We start from the raw sequence: 15134 nt of genomic DNA, 5'->3' as shown, positions 1-15134 counted from the left end.
ACAAATGGCTGGATTTCATCGTTTCTTATGGCTGAGTAGTACTCCATTGTGTATATATACCACATCTTCTTTATCCCTTCATCCCTTGATGGGCACTGAGGTTGCTTCCAAGTCTTGGCTATTGTGAATAACGCTGCAATGAACACAGGGGTGCGTGTATCTTTACCCATTGGTGTTGTCACGTTCTTTGGATAGCTACCCAGCAGTGGAATAGCTGGATCGTATGGTAGTTCTATGCTTAATTTTTTGAGGAATCTCCATACTGTTTTCCATAGTGGCTGCACCAGTTTGCACTCTCACCAGCAGTGTATGAGAGTTCCCTTCTCTCCACATCCTCTCCAACTCTTGTTGTTTCCTGTCTTATTAATTATAGCCATTCTGATGGGCGTGAGGTGATATCTCATTGTAGTTTTGATTTGCATTTCCCTGATAGTTAATGATTTTGAACATCTTTTCATGTGCCTGTTGGCCATCTGTATATCTTCTTTGGAGAAATGTCTGTTCAGTTCTTTTGCTCATTTTTTAATTGGGTTGTTAGTTTTTTTGTTGTTGAGATGCATGAGTTCTTTATATATTTTGGAGATTTACCCCTTATCAGCTGTATGGTTTGCAAATATCTTCTCCCAATTGTTAGGTTGTCTTTTCGTTTTGTTGATGGTTTCCTTTGCCATGCAGAACTTTTTAGTTTGACGTAGTCCCATTTGTTTATTTTTTCTCTTGCCGGGTCAGACACGGTGCTTGAAAATATGTTGCTAAGACTGATGTCAAAGAGCGTACTGCCTATGTTTTCTTCTAGAAGTTTCACAGTTTCAGGTCTTACATTCAAGTCTTTAATCCATTTGGAGTGAATTTTTGTGTATGGTGAAAGATAATGGTCTACTTTCATTTTTTTGCATGTGGCTGTCCAGTTTTCCCAACACCATTTGTTGAGAGACTTTCCTTTCTCCATTGTATGCTTTTGGCCCCTTTGTCGAAGATTAGCTGTCCAGAGATGTGTGGATTTATTTCTGGGCTTTCAATTCTATTCCATTGATCTGTGTGTCTGTTTTTGTGCCAGTACCATGCTGTTTGGGTTACTATAGCTTTGTAGTATATTTTGAAATCAGGGAGTGTGATACCTCCAGCTTTGTTCTTTTTTCTCAGGATTCCTTTAGCTATTCGGGGTCTTTTGTTGTTCCATACAAATTTTAGGATTCTCTGTTCTATGTCTATGAAAAATGTTGTTGGAACTTTGATAGGGATTGCACTGAATCTATAGATTGCTTTAGGAAGAATGGGCATCTTAACTATGTTAATTCTTCCAATCCAAGTGCATGGAGTATCTTTCCATTTCTTTCTGTCTTCTTCAGTTTCTTTCAGCAATATTTTATAGTTTTCAGTGTACAGCTCTTTCACCTCTTTGGTTAAGTTTATTCCTAGGTATTTTATTCTTTTTGTTGCAATTGTAAATGGGATTGTAGTAATTTATCTTCCTGCTACTTTGTTGTTAGTGTATAGAAATGCAACTGATTTTTGTATGTTGATTTTGTATCCTGCAACTTTACTGTATTTGTTTATTACTTCTCAAAGATTTTTGGTGGATTCTTTAGGGTTTTCTATATATAAAATCATGTCATCTGCAAATAGTGACAGTTTCACTTCTTCCTTTCCACTTTGGATCCCTTTTATTTCTTTTTCTTGCCTGATTGCTCTGGCTAGGACTTCCAATACTATGTTAAACAGGAGTGGTGAGAGTGGGCATCCTTGTCTGGTTCCTGTTCTTAGAGGGGTAGCTTTCAGTTTTTCACCATTGGGGATGATATTAGCTGTGGGTTTGTCATATATGGCCTTTATTATGTTGAGTTACTTTCCTTCTATACCCATTTTATTCAGAGTTTTTATCATAAATGAATGCTGTATCTTGTCAAATGCTTTCTCTGCATCTATTGAGGTGATCATGTGATTTTTATTCTTCATTTTACTAATGTGGTATATCATGTTGATTGATTTGCGAATGTTGAACCATCCCTGCATACCTGGAATAAATCCCACCTGATCATGGTGTATAATCTTTTTAATGTATTGTTGTATGTGATTTGCTAGCATTTTGTTGAGGATTTTTGCATCAATGTTCATCAGTGATATTGGCCTGTAATTTTCTTTTTTTGTGTTGTCCTTGTCTGGTTTTGGTATCAGGGTAATGTCAGCTTCGTAGAATGAGTTAGGGAGCTTCTCCCCTTCCTCAATTTTTTGGAAGAGTTTGAGAAGGATAGGTATTAAGTCTTCTTTGAATGTGTGGTAGAATTCACCAGGGAAGCTGTCTGGTCCTGGACTTTTATTTTTGGGGAGGTTTTTGATTACTGTTTCGATCTCCTTACTGGTGATTGGTCTATTCAAATTCTCTATTTCTTCTTCATCCAGTTTTGGAAGATTGTATGATTCTAAGAATTTATCCATTTCTTCCAGATTGTCCAATTTGTTGGCATATAGCTTTTCATAGTATTCTCTTATAATCTTCTGTATTTCTGAGGTGTCCATTGTAATTTCTCCTCTTTCATTTCTGATTTTACTTCTTTGAGCCTTCTCTCTTTTTTTCTTGGTGAGTCTAGCTAAAGGTTTGTCAATTTTGTTTATCTTTTCAAAGAACCAGCTCCTGGTTTTATTAATTTTTTCTATTGTTTTTTTAGTCTCTATTTCATTTATTTCTGCTCGGATTTTTATTATTTCCCTTCTTCTACTGATTTTGGGGTTTGTTTGTTCTTCTTTTTCCACTTCCTTCAGGTGCATTGTTAGATTGTTTATTTGAGATTTTTCTTGTTTGTTGAGATAGGCCTGTATTGCTATAAACTTCCCTCTTAGAACTGCTTTTGCTGTATCCCATAAATTCTGGCATGTCGTATTTTCATTTTCATTTGTCTCCAGGTATTTTTTGATTTCTCCTTTGATTTCTTCGTTGACCCAATCGTTGTTCAGTAGTGTTTTGTTTAATCTCCACATATTTGTGGCTTTTCTGATTTTCTTCCTATAGTTGATTTCTTTTTTATTTATTTATTTATTTTTCTCCCCCAAAGCCCCAGCAGATAGCTGCATGCCATAGCTGCACATCCCTCTGGTTGCTGTACGTGGGATGTGGCCTTAGCATGGCCGGAGAAGCAGTGCGTTGGTGCGCGTCCGAGATCCAAACCCTGGCCCGCCAGCAGCGGAGCGCGCGCACTTAACCGCTAAGCCACGGGGCTGGCCCCTATAGTTGATTTCTAGTTTCATACCGTTGTGGTCAGAAAAGATGCTTGGTATTATTTCAATCTTCTTAAATTTATGGAGACTTGTTTTGTGGCCTAATATGTGATCAATCCTGGAGAACGTTCCATATGCATTTGAAAAGAATGTGTATTCTTCAGTTTTTGGATGGAATGTTCTGTATATATCTACTAAGTCCATCTGTTCTAGTGTGTCACTTAAGGCCAATGTTTCCTTACTGATCTTCTGTTTGGATGATCTATCCATTCGTGTAAGTGGAGTGTTAAAGTCCCCTACTATTATTGTGTTACTGTCTATTTCTCTTTTTATGTCTGTTAATAATTGCTTTATATATTAGGGGTCATTTTGTTTTATAAGTTGATATTTCATTTATTTCTTTGGAACACTTGTCAACTCCTCAGGTCCTTTCTGAGTCAGTTTGATTCAATGGAGAGTTCAGCTTCATCTGTTTAATTTAGTCCAACTTTGAAAATATAGTGCTGCCTTGTGATTTAGTGAAATATCAATAACAATAATAATAAAAAACAATGCCTTCACAAAGTGTTAAATCGAAGACGTGGGAGAGTTTTGAGGGAAATCAGATTTCCACCTGTCAATTTAATTCCCAACCCCACTCCCCACTCCAAGAATAGGAGAAACTTGGTTAGTGGTTCCAAATGAAATGAGAGAAAGCATTCAGGCCTGGCTCCATGAGTATGGGGTGATGTTTCAGGCCATGAGTTGTGTACCTGGTAAGAGTATGGGCTTTAGAATATAAGAGCTGGTTTTAGTTCCTCACTCTGCCACTGGATAGCTGTTTGACCTTTGACAGATTATTTAACCTCCCTGAGCTTCCTAATCTGTGAAATGTGGAAAATAATTTCTACCTTTCAAGGTTGCTTTGAGCAGGTAATGTGCATAAAATATTTACCATCGTGCTTGGCACGTTACTGTTTTTGGAACAGGAGAATGATGCCTGTGGGTGGAAAAGTCCTCATGTAAGTTAATATTTTTGACTTACCTATTTTAGGAAAATCAACATTCCTCAAGAATAATTGTTGACTCTGACAGGAAGTTATGAACTTCTGTAATACAGGAAGTGTTACAAAGCACTATGGGGGATTAGAATTTATTAATGACACTAAGTGGTTCTGCAAGTGAGAATTGAGTACTGTTGCCCACACACCAATTAACTTCACCCCTCACTAGTAATGTGTGCCTGCAGACATTATTTCTTTTGCTCTATCTTATCTCACTAGGACGCCATCCAAGAGAACACTTAAATAAAAACCCAGTTGTCATGTCTTGCTGTCATCTGAGCAAGTGTAGAGTAAACACCATTAAGGTTAAATGTATTACACGAACCTCAGTTGAATGAGAGACAAGAAGTCCAAAAAATACTCCATCTAAATGGAGGAACGGCCAATGTTGAATGACAAAAGGGAACTTTCTAAACTTAGATCTGGATTTGATTAGAGATGTTGGGCATTCTTACCTGAAATCACAAGAGGAAAACTGGTTAGAGTTATTCCTTCACTTGGGGCCTGTTTCTTACCTATAATTATTCTCCCTATTCAAAATTATAATTGAGCATATTTTATATCCTTTTATTCCTCCTAGTCCTTTTTCATTCTCATCAAGAATTTGCTGAGCACCTATTATGGCCAAAAACACCAAGCCAAATTTTGAGAGAGCTCAAAGTGTAAGACAGAATTGCTGCCTCCACATCTGCTCAGGCGCTTCAGTTACATATGGTGGGAACAGCCATGGTAGAAGATAGTTTTTGATGATGAAGGCCAGATGGGTTTCTCTATAAAATATTCTGTGTTGACGGTTTAGTAAAAGTAGAGACTGAGCCTTTGGTTCCCTCCAACTCTAATAGGTGAAAACACTTGCTTTACCTTTAATTTTCCCAGATCACAGCTGGTGCTGCTGCCTTGGTCTACCTTTTCTACAGGCAGTAAAATTCTGAGGTGTCGTCTGGAATTTGAGAGCCACGCTCCATTAACACTAATGAGTGACTTATGGTGAAATCATCATGGATCAGGCTGAACATCTCCTTGTAGGTATGAGTTCACATTTCATTTCGGTAAGCATCCCACCAGCCTGCACTAAAATTGCTTGCATCATTTAACCTGTACGGGTGTCCAACAAACCTATGATTTATGGTTTGGAAAGTATTCAGCTCAGTCCAGGCTGTTATTGAAAATTTCCTGGTTTCTTGGTTACAGTTTCATGTTCAGGTCAAATATAATTATAAATTTCCAGGCCTTCATTGTTTCCTGTAGGAGTTGGCTCAAGATACTTTATGTGTGGAATAATATGACTTTAAAATGACTGTCCTAACAATAATGGAATCATATAAATTTACTTCTGAAAGCTAGAGGTTTAAGTTAAACATCCATGACAATTGAGTTGCCAGACTGTATATTTTTGTCATTGTAATGATTTAAAAAATAACCTTCAGGTTCACAGGCATGTGGGTGAGCAATTTTTAAAATACATTCAGGAAAAACCCAAGAGACCAAAAAAAAAAATCATATTTCTGTTTCCTACATAACTCTGACTAGTGTTTATATTAATTGTATCTACCTTGATCGCAAATTTAATGTCAGGAAACATTGTTGAGATGTATAATTCAAGGTTAATATTAAAGAAGGTGTTCTTATATGATTTAGTCGTGAGCCACAGCTTGAGGCCTCATCCTCCCACCACTAATGAGTCGCCTCCAGGTTTTCCTCTAAAGCTACAAGATTCTGGACCTTTGAACTGCTCAGGGGAAAGTCTTTGTGCCTGTGTGTTTGCCCTTTTGTTTGGGGAACTGGTCCTCGCTGGTATTTCCTAACAAATTGAGTCCCTATTGCAGTCTGGCTGTTAGATTGGGAGCCATTAATAATTGGCAATTTGTAGCTGTCATAATGATGCTGGGACTTTTCAGATGGCTTTTTTCTTTCTCTTGAGAAGGCCTCAGACTTATACTTATTCTCTTTGATGGGGTTTTAATCAAGCAGATGTTGCTCATGGCCCTTGACCCACAGTTGGGACAGGACTCTGTTGGCTCATCTCTGGTCTGGGGACAGGCCTGTGTCTTGTTTTCCCAAGGATGGGCTCACATGCTTATCTGAGCTTAGGCTTTCTGATAAAAGGACAAGGCTTCAGGAGGGTAGGAGTCGGCTGTATCAGGATGGACGTGGTGGAAGTATTAGGGAGTTGCGAGCGTAAATTTGAAAAGAAATAAAAAAAGAAAGAAAGGCCCATTTGAATTTGTAAAATAACTAAACCAGTTGTGAAGGGAACAGAAAGTAAGAAGGTGAGAGTGTTACATTCCCTTTGGGCCTGGTTCTGTGCTCCTTGCAGGCAAGGCACTTTACAAAGTGTAAATTAGGAAGAAAATGGTAGTTTTTGCTAAGTTTTACAGCAAACAATTTTCTCACCTCCAACTTTGTTCCCCTTCTTGTCCCACCACACCTCCCACCCAACCTTCAGAAAAAGAGAAAAAGAAATGGAATTTTCTGTAAAATTTTGTGGTTAACGTTACCTGCGCAGTATTATGCTTCAGTGTGGGGATAGTGGCAGTTGGAAAGTATCTTTCCTGTGGAACTGATGAATGTTTCGATGTCAAGCTTCTTTCTGCCTCACGGTCCTGATGCTTGGGCTGCCCTTTGACTAAAATCCTATTCTCTGTGCCTTCACTGAGTCTCTGCTTTAAGGTGACCTCCTTACGTACTTTCCCTGACCTGCTCCTTCTGAACTAGATTCTCCCCTCCCTGCCCTGTGATGCCCTTAGTCTCCTTACCCTGCTTTCTTCTTCCTCATGGCCCTCGTCACTCCCTGGGCAACTGCTTATTGTCTGCCCCTCCCTGCAGAGTAAGCTCCATGAGAGCAGGGACTGTGTCTCTTAGTGCTATACCCTCAAGGTCTAGTACCTGGTAGAGAGTCAAAAAATATTTATTGAATTAATGTATTCATTTCTCCTCTTAGGCTCTGCATGTGGAACCTGAGTCTCTATAAAAATGCAGCTCTACTGTGCCTGTTGCATTATCATAGATGCCCTATTCCAAGGTGTGCAGTTTTTCACATTCTAACATTTCTGAAATCAGGATACATTTAGAAATGTACATCTAACGTGGTAGTGGTTACCACTTGTCAAAGCTGCCACTAAATTGATATATATCTTACAATTTAATGTACTTTACAGTCAAGGACTTTGTGGTAGACAGAATGACCCCGCAAAGATGTCCATGTCCTAATCCCTGAAACCCGTGAATATGTTACTTTACAAGGCAAAAGGGACTTTGCAGATGTGATTCAGTTAAGGATTTTAAGATAAAGAGATTATCCTGGATCGTTCATGTTGGCCCAATGTAATCACAAGGGTCTTTATAAGAGGGAAGTAGGAAGGCCAGAGTCAGAGAAGATTTGATGATGGAAGCAGAAGCTGGAATGATCCAGGGCCACAAGCCAAGGAATGCAGGCCTCAAGAAGCTGGAAAAGGCAAGGAAATGGATTTTCCCCTAGAACCTCCTGAAGGAATGTAGTCCTGCCAACCATTTTAGACTTCTACCTCCAGAACTATAAGATAATACGTTTGTATTGTTTTAAGCCACTGAGTTTGTGGTGATTTGTTACAACAGCCACAGGAAACTAATACAGGCATGTTATTACAGGCAATAACATGTATTACATTCTGGAAATTTTTAATGTCCAGTTTCATAATCTTCATGAGCATTGCTAAGGTATGTCATTGACTGTATCTTTTTGGTAACAAAATGTCATTGCTATTTCAGGATCTAGACAGGGTATAGTTGTGGAACCTTTTGATGCCATTTTGCAGATGCTCTCAGTGTCCCACCCATATCCCCTGGATCTGCTTCAGAAGTCACCTGCAGAAGGTTCCTATATTAGCATGACCAATTACCTCAGTTTGCCCAGCACTGAGGGGGTTCCTAGGATGAAGGACTTTTAGTGCTAAAACCAGGAAATTTCTGGGCAAGCCCGGATGGGTTGTTCCCTCTACCCATACATGGGGCATCTGCCTGCATATGATGAGGACATTCTCTGGCCATAGGATCCTCCTCATCTTACATACATGGGTGGAGTTAACCCTGCAGAAGCATCTCTCAAACAATGTGGGATGATAGTTGGTGGGTGTGTGGCCAGCTTCCCTGCCTCAGTGGCAACATTCTGAGGCATGTTTCATGCAGTCTCCTAGAGAGTCCCCTCCAGGGTTGAGACTTAATTGCCCTCAGTGCTCATTAGTGACCCTTTTATTGGCTTGCCTTGCTACCTTGTCTTCAACCCTCACCAAGCTTCCTAGATTACTTCCCAAATAAACATTTTGCACCCAATCCTTGCCTCAGGGTCTGCTTTTGGATGAGCCCAAACCGAGATATCACTCTACGCTCAGGAGTCTTAAGTCCAAAATCCTTCACGTGGCCCCAAACATCTGAACCCTGTCTTCCCCTCTAGCTTTATCCCTGCGACCCTCTTACTTGCTCACCAACATCCAACCACACCAGCCATTATTCAGAATCTAATCTGTCCCAAATCCCTTCCTCACATAGGTTGTTTGCACTTGTTCCTCCTGTCAGAATGCTCCTAAGTCGTGTTCATCCTTTAGGTCCACAATCAAATGTCACTTCTGCATGAAGGTATCCCTGCCCTCCAGACTATGAATGTTTTCCCTGACCATCCTGCACTTTTCTTCATGGCACTTACTACAAATGAAATGAGTTATTTGTCTTATTGGAGGATGATTATCTGTTTGTACGTGGGTCTTGCAAAGGACTCGAATGCACTGGTATCACACGGTGTAGGTGTAAGATAAGAGCTATGGGAAAATCATAGGCAGAAGGGTCAGCATGGTGCATATGTTCCAGTCCTCAGGCGAGCTAGCTGAGATGCACGCTGGGCAAGGCACAGCTGGAGTAACCGTGGGAAGTGCTCCAAGAGAAGGACCCCGCGGTGTGCCACTATACATATAGGGAAACTGGGAGGAGACAGGGGACATCTAGTCAACACAGGGTAGTGCAAGCTTCCTGGCCTTATTAGACCAGAGCTTAGCTAGAAGTAGCATCCCAATTTCTTCAGTAGAAAGCCCCATCATTTAAAAAAAGTTGAGTCCACACTTCCAATATACGTATGTTTATTTTAAGTTTATACATCCATCACTGTCAAGCTAAATGTCAAATAGTAGAGAAGCCGAATTTCTTTTTTGAGATAATCATAAACAAGAATAAAAATAAAAGAAACAAAAATGGAAATAAAATAAAAAAAATAGAAGTTGTAAAATTTCTTTGCACACCCTAATAGATCATTTTGTGTGTGCACCTCAGGGCAGGGAGATTATTGCTCTAGAGCAGTGCTTTCCTGAGCAAATGATTCCCCTGGGGAGCTGGTTATCATGCAGACTCTGATTCAGGAGGTCTGGGTGGGGCCTGGGATTCTGCATTGCTAACCAGCTCCCAGGTGGTGCCAATGGTAGTGGTTTGTGAAGCACATTTTGAGTAGCCAGGCTCTAAAGCATCTTGCTGTTCAAATATTCATAAGCCACTGAGATTTAGATGCTCAAGTTTAACAGAGTGATATGGCATCTTCTATTATTTTGGAATGCTTTTCTTCTGTCTCACACTTTGCTCTTTCCAGGTGGAATCAGTGGAATGTGTGTGACCTTAACCGTGTTGTTGAATGATTACCCATCAGAAAATACAAAAAGGGAAGGACAACTAAGCAAGGTAAAAGTTTGTTGACTCTTCATTTCTCCTGGCCTTCAAAATCTAATTATCTGTTCTTATTCCTCTGACGAGATGGCAAAAACACATTGAGCCCCATGAACAGGCTCTATGCTGGGTGCTTTTCATGTCCCGTTTCATTTTATATCTGGTTCTAATGGCAGAAACCAGTCTGAATACAGAGATCCACTGTGTGTGCATGTGTATATGTGTGTGTGTGTGTGTGTGTGTGTGTGACACAGAGAGAGAGAGAGAGAGAGAGAGAGAGAGACTCAGCCTTCTCTTCTGACCTTCTGTCTGACCTGCTGTGAGGGATGGGGCAAACCATTCAGGCTCTCTGTGCTCAGGGATGCGGTGAGGATTTCCCAGTTAGTGACAGAATCTGAGTGATTTGTAGACATTTGTGTGCTGATTGTCTCGCCCTCTAGGCATGAGCGGTGTTGCATCAGGAGGGCAAGAGGGTTCCAAATAGATTTAATATTCCTTGTATGAGCTTCAACCATCTGCCCGCCAGCTCTCAGTGTGAGCATAATATATATTTCCAGAATCAAACACAAAAAGCCTGTTTTTTTCCTCTTTCTTTTTCCATTTTTCAAAGCCTTTTAGTTTGGATCATTTGTGTTTTCCTTGTCTTTTGGGGTAGGTTACTAGGGTCACCCTCTCTACAGTTACGTTTGCTTTCATTTTGTTTTCTGATGCCTCTGGCATATTTAAATAAATGGTTTCCCCTCTCCTCATCTCCATGTCCCCCTACAGAACTGTATCCTTGAAATTAATAAATATCTATGAAATCTTGATGTACCCATGGGTGGCTGGGATTAAACTGCAGGCATTCCCAGTGGGTGCAGATTATACCCTGGACATCTGACAGTTCTTCCCTGGCTAAATCTGAATGCTGTTCTCCTGAGTGATGATGCTTTCACTTTTTCCTTCCTTCAAGGGAAATCTTATGACTGTTGATGGGCCTGTCCTAGTAGCTAGGGCTCATTATAGGACTAAAGTTATTTGGGTGTTGAGTGTCTGACCTAGAATGCTTGTGTCCTTTAAGGTAATTGACATACGGGCATCTTAAGCTCTGAAAGGGATGAAAATAAATTAAGCCAATCAAATGGAGTTCTTTACTTAAAATCTCACTGAAGTTAAAGAAATTTGGCAGGAGATTTGGAAAGCTCTTTGATTTACTTGACATTTGGGTGGAGACACTATTGGAACTCTCCTAGCATTACTCAGCAAGCAAGTGTTAGGCAGGGGTGACTAATGGAAAATGAACTTGGAATATCCTCTGGTGCAGGCTTGAGGGCATAGAGGTCAAAATTCTTCAGCTCTGCTCATTTTTATTTAGTCAGCAAACTTTGCATTGGTTTGCATTAGACAGTGTATATTTAAAAACTGCTTCCTCTTTCAACTCATTTCACATTCAGTTCTCCTGACATGAGAAGGCTGAAAGAGCCCCATCCATTGCTGCTCTTCTAGTCTAATGATGATGGGATGTAAGATCAGGATGTGGGCTCTGGGAGACTGCCTGGGTGCATGGCCAGGCTCCATCTCTTTCTAGCTACGTGACCTTGGGAAGGTAATAAACATCTCCATGCTGTATTTTCCTTAGTTGTAAAGCAGGGATTATGATAGTGTTACCCAAAGGAGTTGATGAAACAATCAAATATAATAATGCATAATAATATATGTAAAGTTCTTAGCACAGTGCCTCCCACATAGTACCATGTTAGCTATTGTTACTGTTGTTACTAGAGAGATGAAGGATGGAGAAAAATGGGAGTGTGGATTCCACATCATGACTTGTGCTATTTTGGCTGAAACATACCTCTGTGTGTGGAGAATTAAGAGGTCAGGGCTGATAGGGGAAGGAACAAAGAAAATAGAAATAGTATTTTTAATAAAAGCTTTGGTTGAAATAGAACTCATGGAAGTGTGCAGTTGGATGGAAACCATCCCTTCCTTTCAGGCTGGTGCAGGATTAGCCTTGCCCTCTCCTCCCCCACAACCCCCAGGTATTTAGATTTGGTCTGACTTTGAGTCATTTTTGAACGGTATTGGTTGTGAGACTGATGGAGCCCTGGGGGTGACGTTGTCCAGAACTCTTTAATCTCACTGAGTATCTAATGCAGAGCAGATCTGGGCCTCTGTGGGTAGTTAGAAGTGAACCAGCCTTTAGGGGGATGGCGTGCTTCTGGCCAGAGCCAAGAGCCTGTCCAATCACTTGTCCCAGCTGCCTTTCATGTGGCCTTTCACAGACATAGGCCACACCAATTAGGATGGTGGACCAGTCAAAGGAGATATGTGAAGCAATGAAATGCAAACAAAAATAGTATTTGCCTCAAGCCCCTTCTGGGGGATCTTTTGGATCTTTGGCTTTCTGGCTCCTGTTTCCCACGGAGGATCCAGGCTGGCTCACACGTTCAGCTCTATCCCTGCTGCAGCTCTGCTTTTTAGTGCTGGCTCCTCTCTCTGCTCCATTGTTGTGGCCTCTGTGCCACCACTGCTCACTGGCTGGTGCCATGGTCCTGGCTGTGATCTTCCTTTGCCTGGTGTTAGCTACAATCCTATTTGCTGCTGCCCATTGGTGCACTTGGCTCCAAGGGCTCCATATTAATGCCCCGCTTCTTTCCCAAGTGAACTCTGGCTCTCTGCCTTTGAGCTGTGATTCCTAAGGGTGTGGTGTAGCCTTGATGTCACTGTGGGTTTTGTTGTTGTTATGTGGTGTCAATCTCCTCATTGTCATCGGTGTTGACCTGGGCACTCCCACCATCACCAAAGGTGAACCAGGCGTTTTCCCACCAGCGTAATGACTCCTCTGTTAAGCCCCCAACTGGGGGAGGTGTACCTTATTCTCTTAGTCTCTTACCACACCTATAATATTGCAACTTTTCTATTTATTGATTCAGTTTCCCCAGGCTGCTCCTCTCCTGTGAGTCATAATAAAAGTTCCCTCCAGGGATGGCTGGAAGATGATTGCTATCACACTGAATGACCTAATCCCTAAATTCCATCTTCCTTTTGTGCTGACCATCAGTCGGTTATATTGGCCTAAACCTTGAATCTTTCCCATGTTAGAATGTGTCTCCTTCCTGTCCTGGACAGCCAGAGTGGGGCTGGGAGAGTCAGGTGTATCTCTTTGCTCATTAAAGAGCCTCTGGCCATCAGCGTCAAGATATCCTGCAAAGATTCTTCCGTGGATCCCCATTATAGCTTTTCAAATAAATAAACCTTGGCAGCTCACTGTGCCAGGAAACCCCGAATTCCTGCATCACCGGAATAAGCTTGGCTGTGACGTAGGAATGGCTTCTCAAGGACAGATGCTGGGCTCTTCTCCCTCCCTCCATCACTCTTTCTCTCTCTCCCTTCCACCTTCCTTCTTTTGTTTTGCACCTAGCTCAAAGAAAAGTGCTATTTTTTTCAGGCAAAATCTCAGCCCTGACACAATTTAGAGAAGATGTGAAGTTTCACACAATGGGCATTGAGAAAATGACTCAATGGCAAAAGTGTGGGCTATTGGGAGACTTAGAATCTGACCCCCACTCTACCAATATACTAGCTTTGCGAACTTGGGCAAAAACCTTAACCTCTCTGTGCCTCTGATTCTGTAAAGTGGGGTTGAACTAAATTTTTAAAAACACTCTCTTTTTGATGGAAATGGGCTTCTAGCAACTAGTGATGGAAAAGGCCTGGTACCTATATATTAGGCTTTCCTGCAAACCTTCTTGGTAAGGCAGAATGGGGGCCCAGACAGAAGCCACACGCTCGCTTGTTCCAAGAAAGAAGTGAGGCAAATATTAAGTTTAAATCAATAGCATTACGTGAACACAGAAGATGGAACTATTTTCTCCCAAATTGTTTTGATTGCTGCCAGTAGCTGCTATTTGGTGTGAAATCCATTCAAATGGTAAAAAGGCAAAGGAACATACAGTGCATGAAAAGATGTTGTAATTGGCACCATTGTAACTCTATACGGTGTGTGATCTTAGCTGAGAGGAGGGAGGGTTGTGTGATAACTTGTAATCTAATTTTCTTTGTTGAAAAATAGAATGTTACCATTGTATTCCTGTGGAATAATAATTGTAACATCTCAGACAAATAGAGCGCCTTTCTCAGGAGGTGCTTAAAGAGCTCAATAGACATTCATTCCACCTTGTAAACATAGTAAAACCTGGCTTGCCTGCCTTTCCCTCAACTGAAAGTTCCTATTACCCAGCGTCTCCCCTCTTGGTCCTACCGGGATAAATGATTTTTATGCTGGTGAACCTGACACCCCGAGAGACACTGAAGTGCCTTCGGAATCATCAAAGAATTATGAAACCTTCAGTAGAGTTTCAGTGTTAATTGCAATTTATGACAGCCTAATTTTTTGAAAAGTGGTAATTCATGTGTTGCAGAGACGATAATTAGTTGGAATAGTTGAGTAATCAGACTGCTCTATTTTCTGACCATAGTAAGTACAGTATTTACAGTAACTGCAACACTGACTCTCTCTGAGAGCCACGAAGGAAGCAGGGGAAATGAAAGTAGTGTTCTTTATGGCTTGGCAGGCATAAATTATTACTCATTCTGGGCAAATGATCATTTCCAGAGATGTATTCGTCAACTTCTGCATTAGCTTCTAAACTAAATAAGAGAAAATAGGTGAGTTTTAAAAATAGATTATATTTGTTTCTTATGACTTTGCCATCCCCAAGGTCATGGTTATTGTTGATAATGAGACTGTTAGCTCTTACAGTAAAGGTGAGTGTCTTTAAAATAGAATTTTGGATGATATTTAGTAGAGCTTCTTCACAAACAGAGATCCCTTAAGGAGAATTTCAGTGCGGTACATTTAGCTATGTTAATTGGTCCATTCTAAGTGTTTTATTAGAGGGATAAGATCTTAAATCAGTTAAGATTAACTTGATAACCTTTTTTTGCAATGTCCAGGTTCTTAATGATGGGATCTTAAAAAAAAAAAAAGTATTAGAATTGGTGTTGTGCTCAGGTTCACTGCAAAGAATAGAAAATTCAGGAGTATGTAAAGAAGAAAATGAAAATAATCCATTATTCTTTCACCCTGGGAGAACTATTATTGCCTTTTAGTGTATTTCCTTTCATTTTCCTCCTGTGTATACATGTAAACATTTGCAGAGTCAGCCCATGCTACGTGTACTGTGTGCTGTCTCCCACCAACATCCATAAAGGACA

The 15134-nt window shown here is 40.7% G+C and overlaps 1 protein-coding gene across 2 annotated transcripts in view; it reads left to right on the top strand.

Moving 5' to 3' along the window:
- The window catches only part of RASGEF1B (RasGEF domain family member 1B), a 562507-nt gene that overhangs the window by 22441 nt on the left and 524932 nt on the right, over positions 1–15134 (top strand). For both annotated transcript variants that reach the window (XM_087434485.1, XM_087434484.1), the window contains 3 exons: positions 5133–5282; positions 7198–7278; positions 9862–9950. In XM_087434485.1, the coding sequence (XP_087290611.1) occupies positions 7230–7278; positions 9862–9950 (138 nt within the window). In that variant the 5' untranslated portion in view covers positions 5133–5282; positions 7198–7229. The remainder of the gene's footprint in view (positions 1–5132; positions 5283–7197; positions 7279–9861; positions 9951–15134) is intronic.

Source organism: Ceratotherium simum, chromosome 8 (genome assembly GCF_057802395.1).
Source record: "Ceratotherium simum simum isolate JZ-2026a chromosome 8, ASM5780239v1, whole genome shotgun sequence".
Lineage (NCBI taxonomy): Eukaryota > Metazoa > Chordata > Mammalia > Perissodactyla > Rhinocerotidae > Ceratotherium > Ceratotherium simum.
The sequence above is the reverse complement of the archived record's forward strand: the minus strand, read 5'-3'. Positions and strand labels throughout refer to the sequence as shown.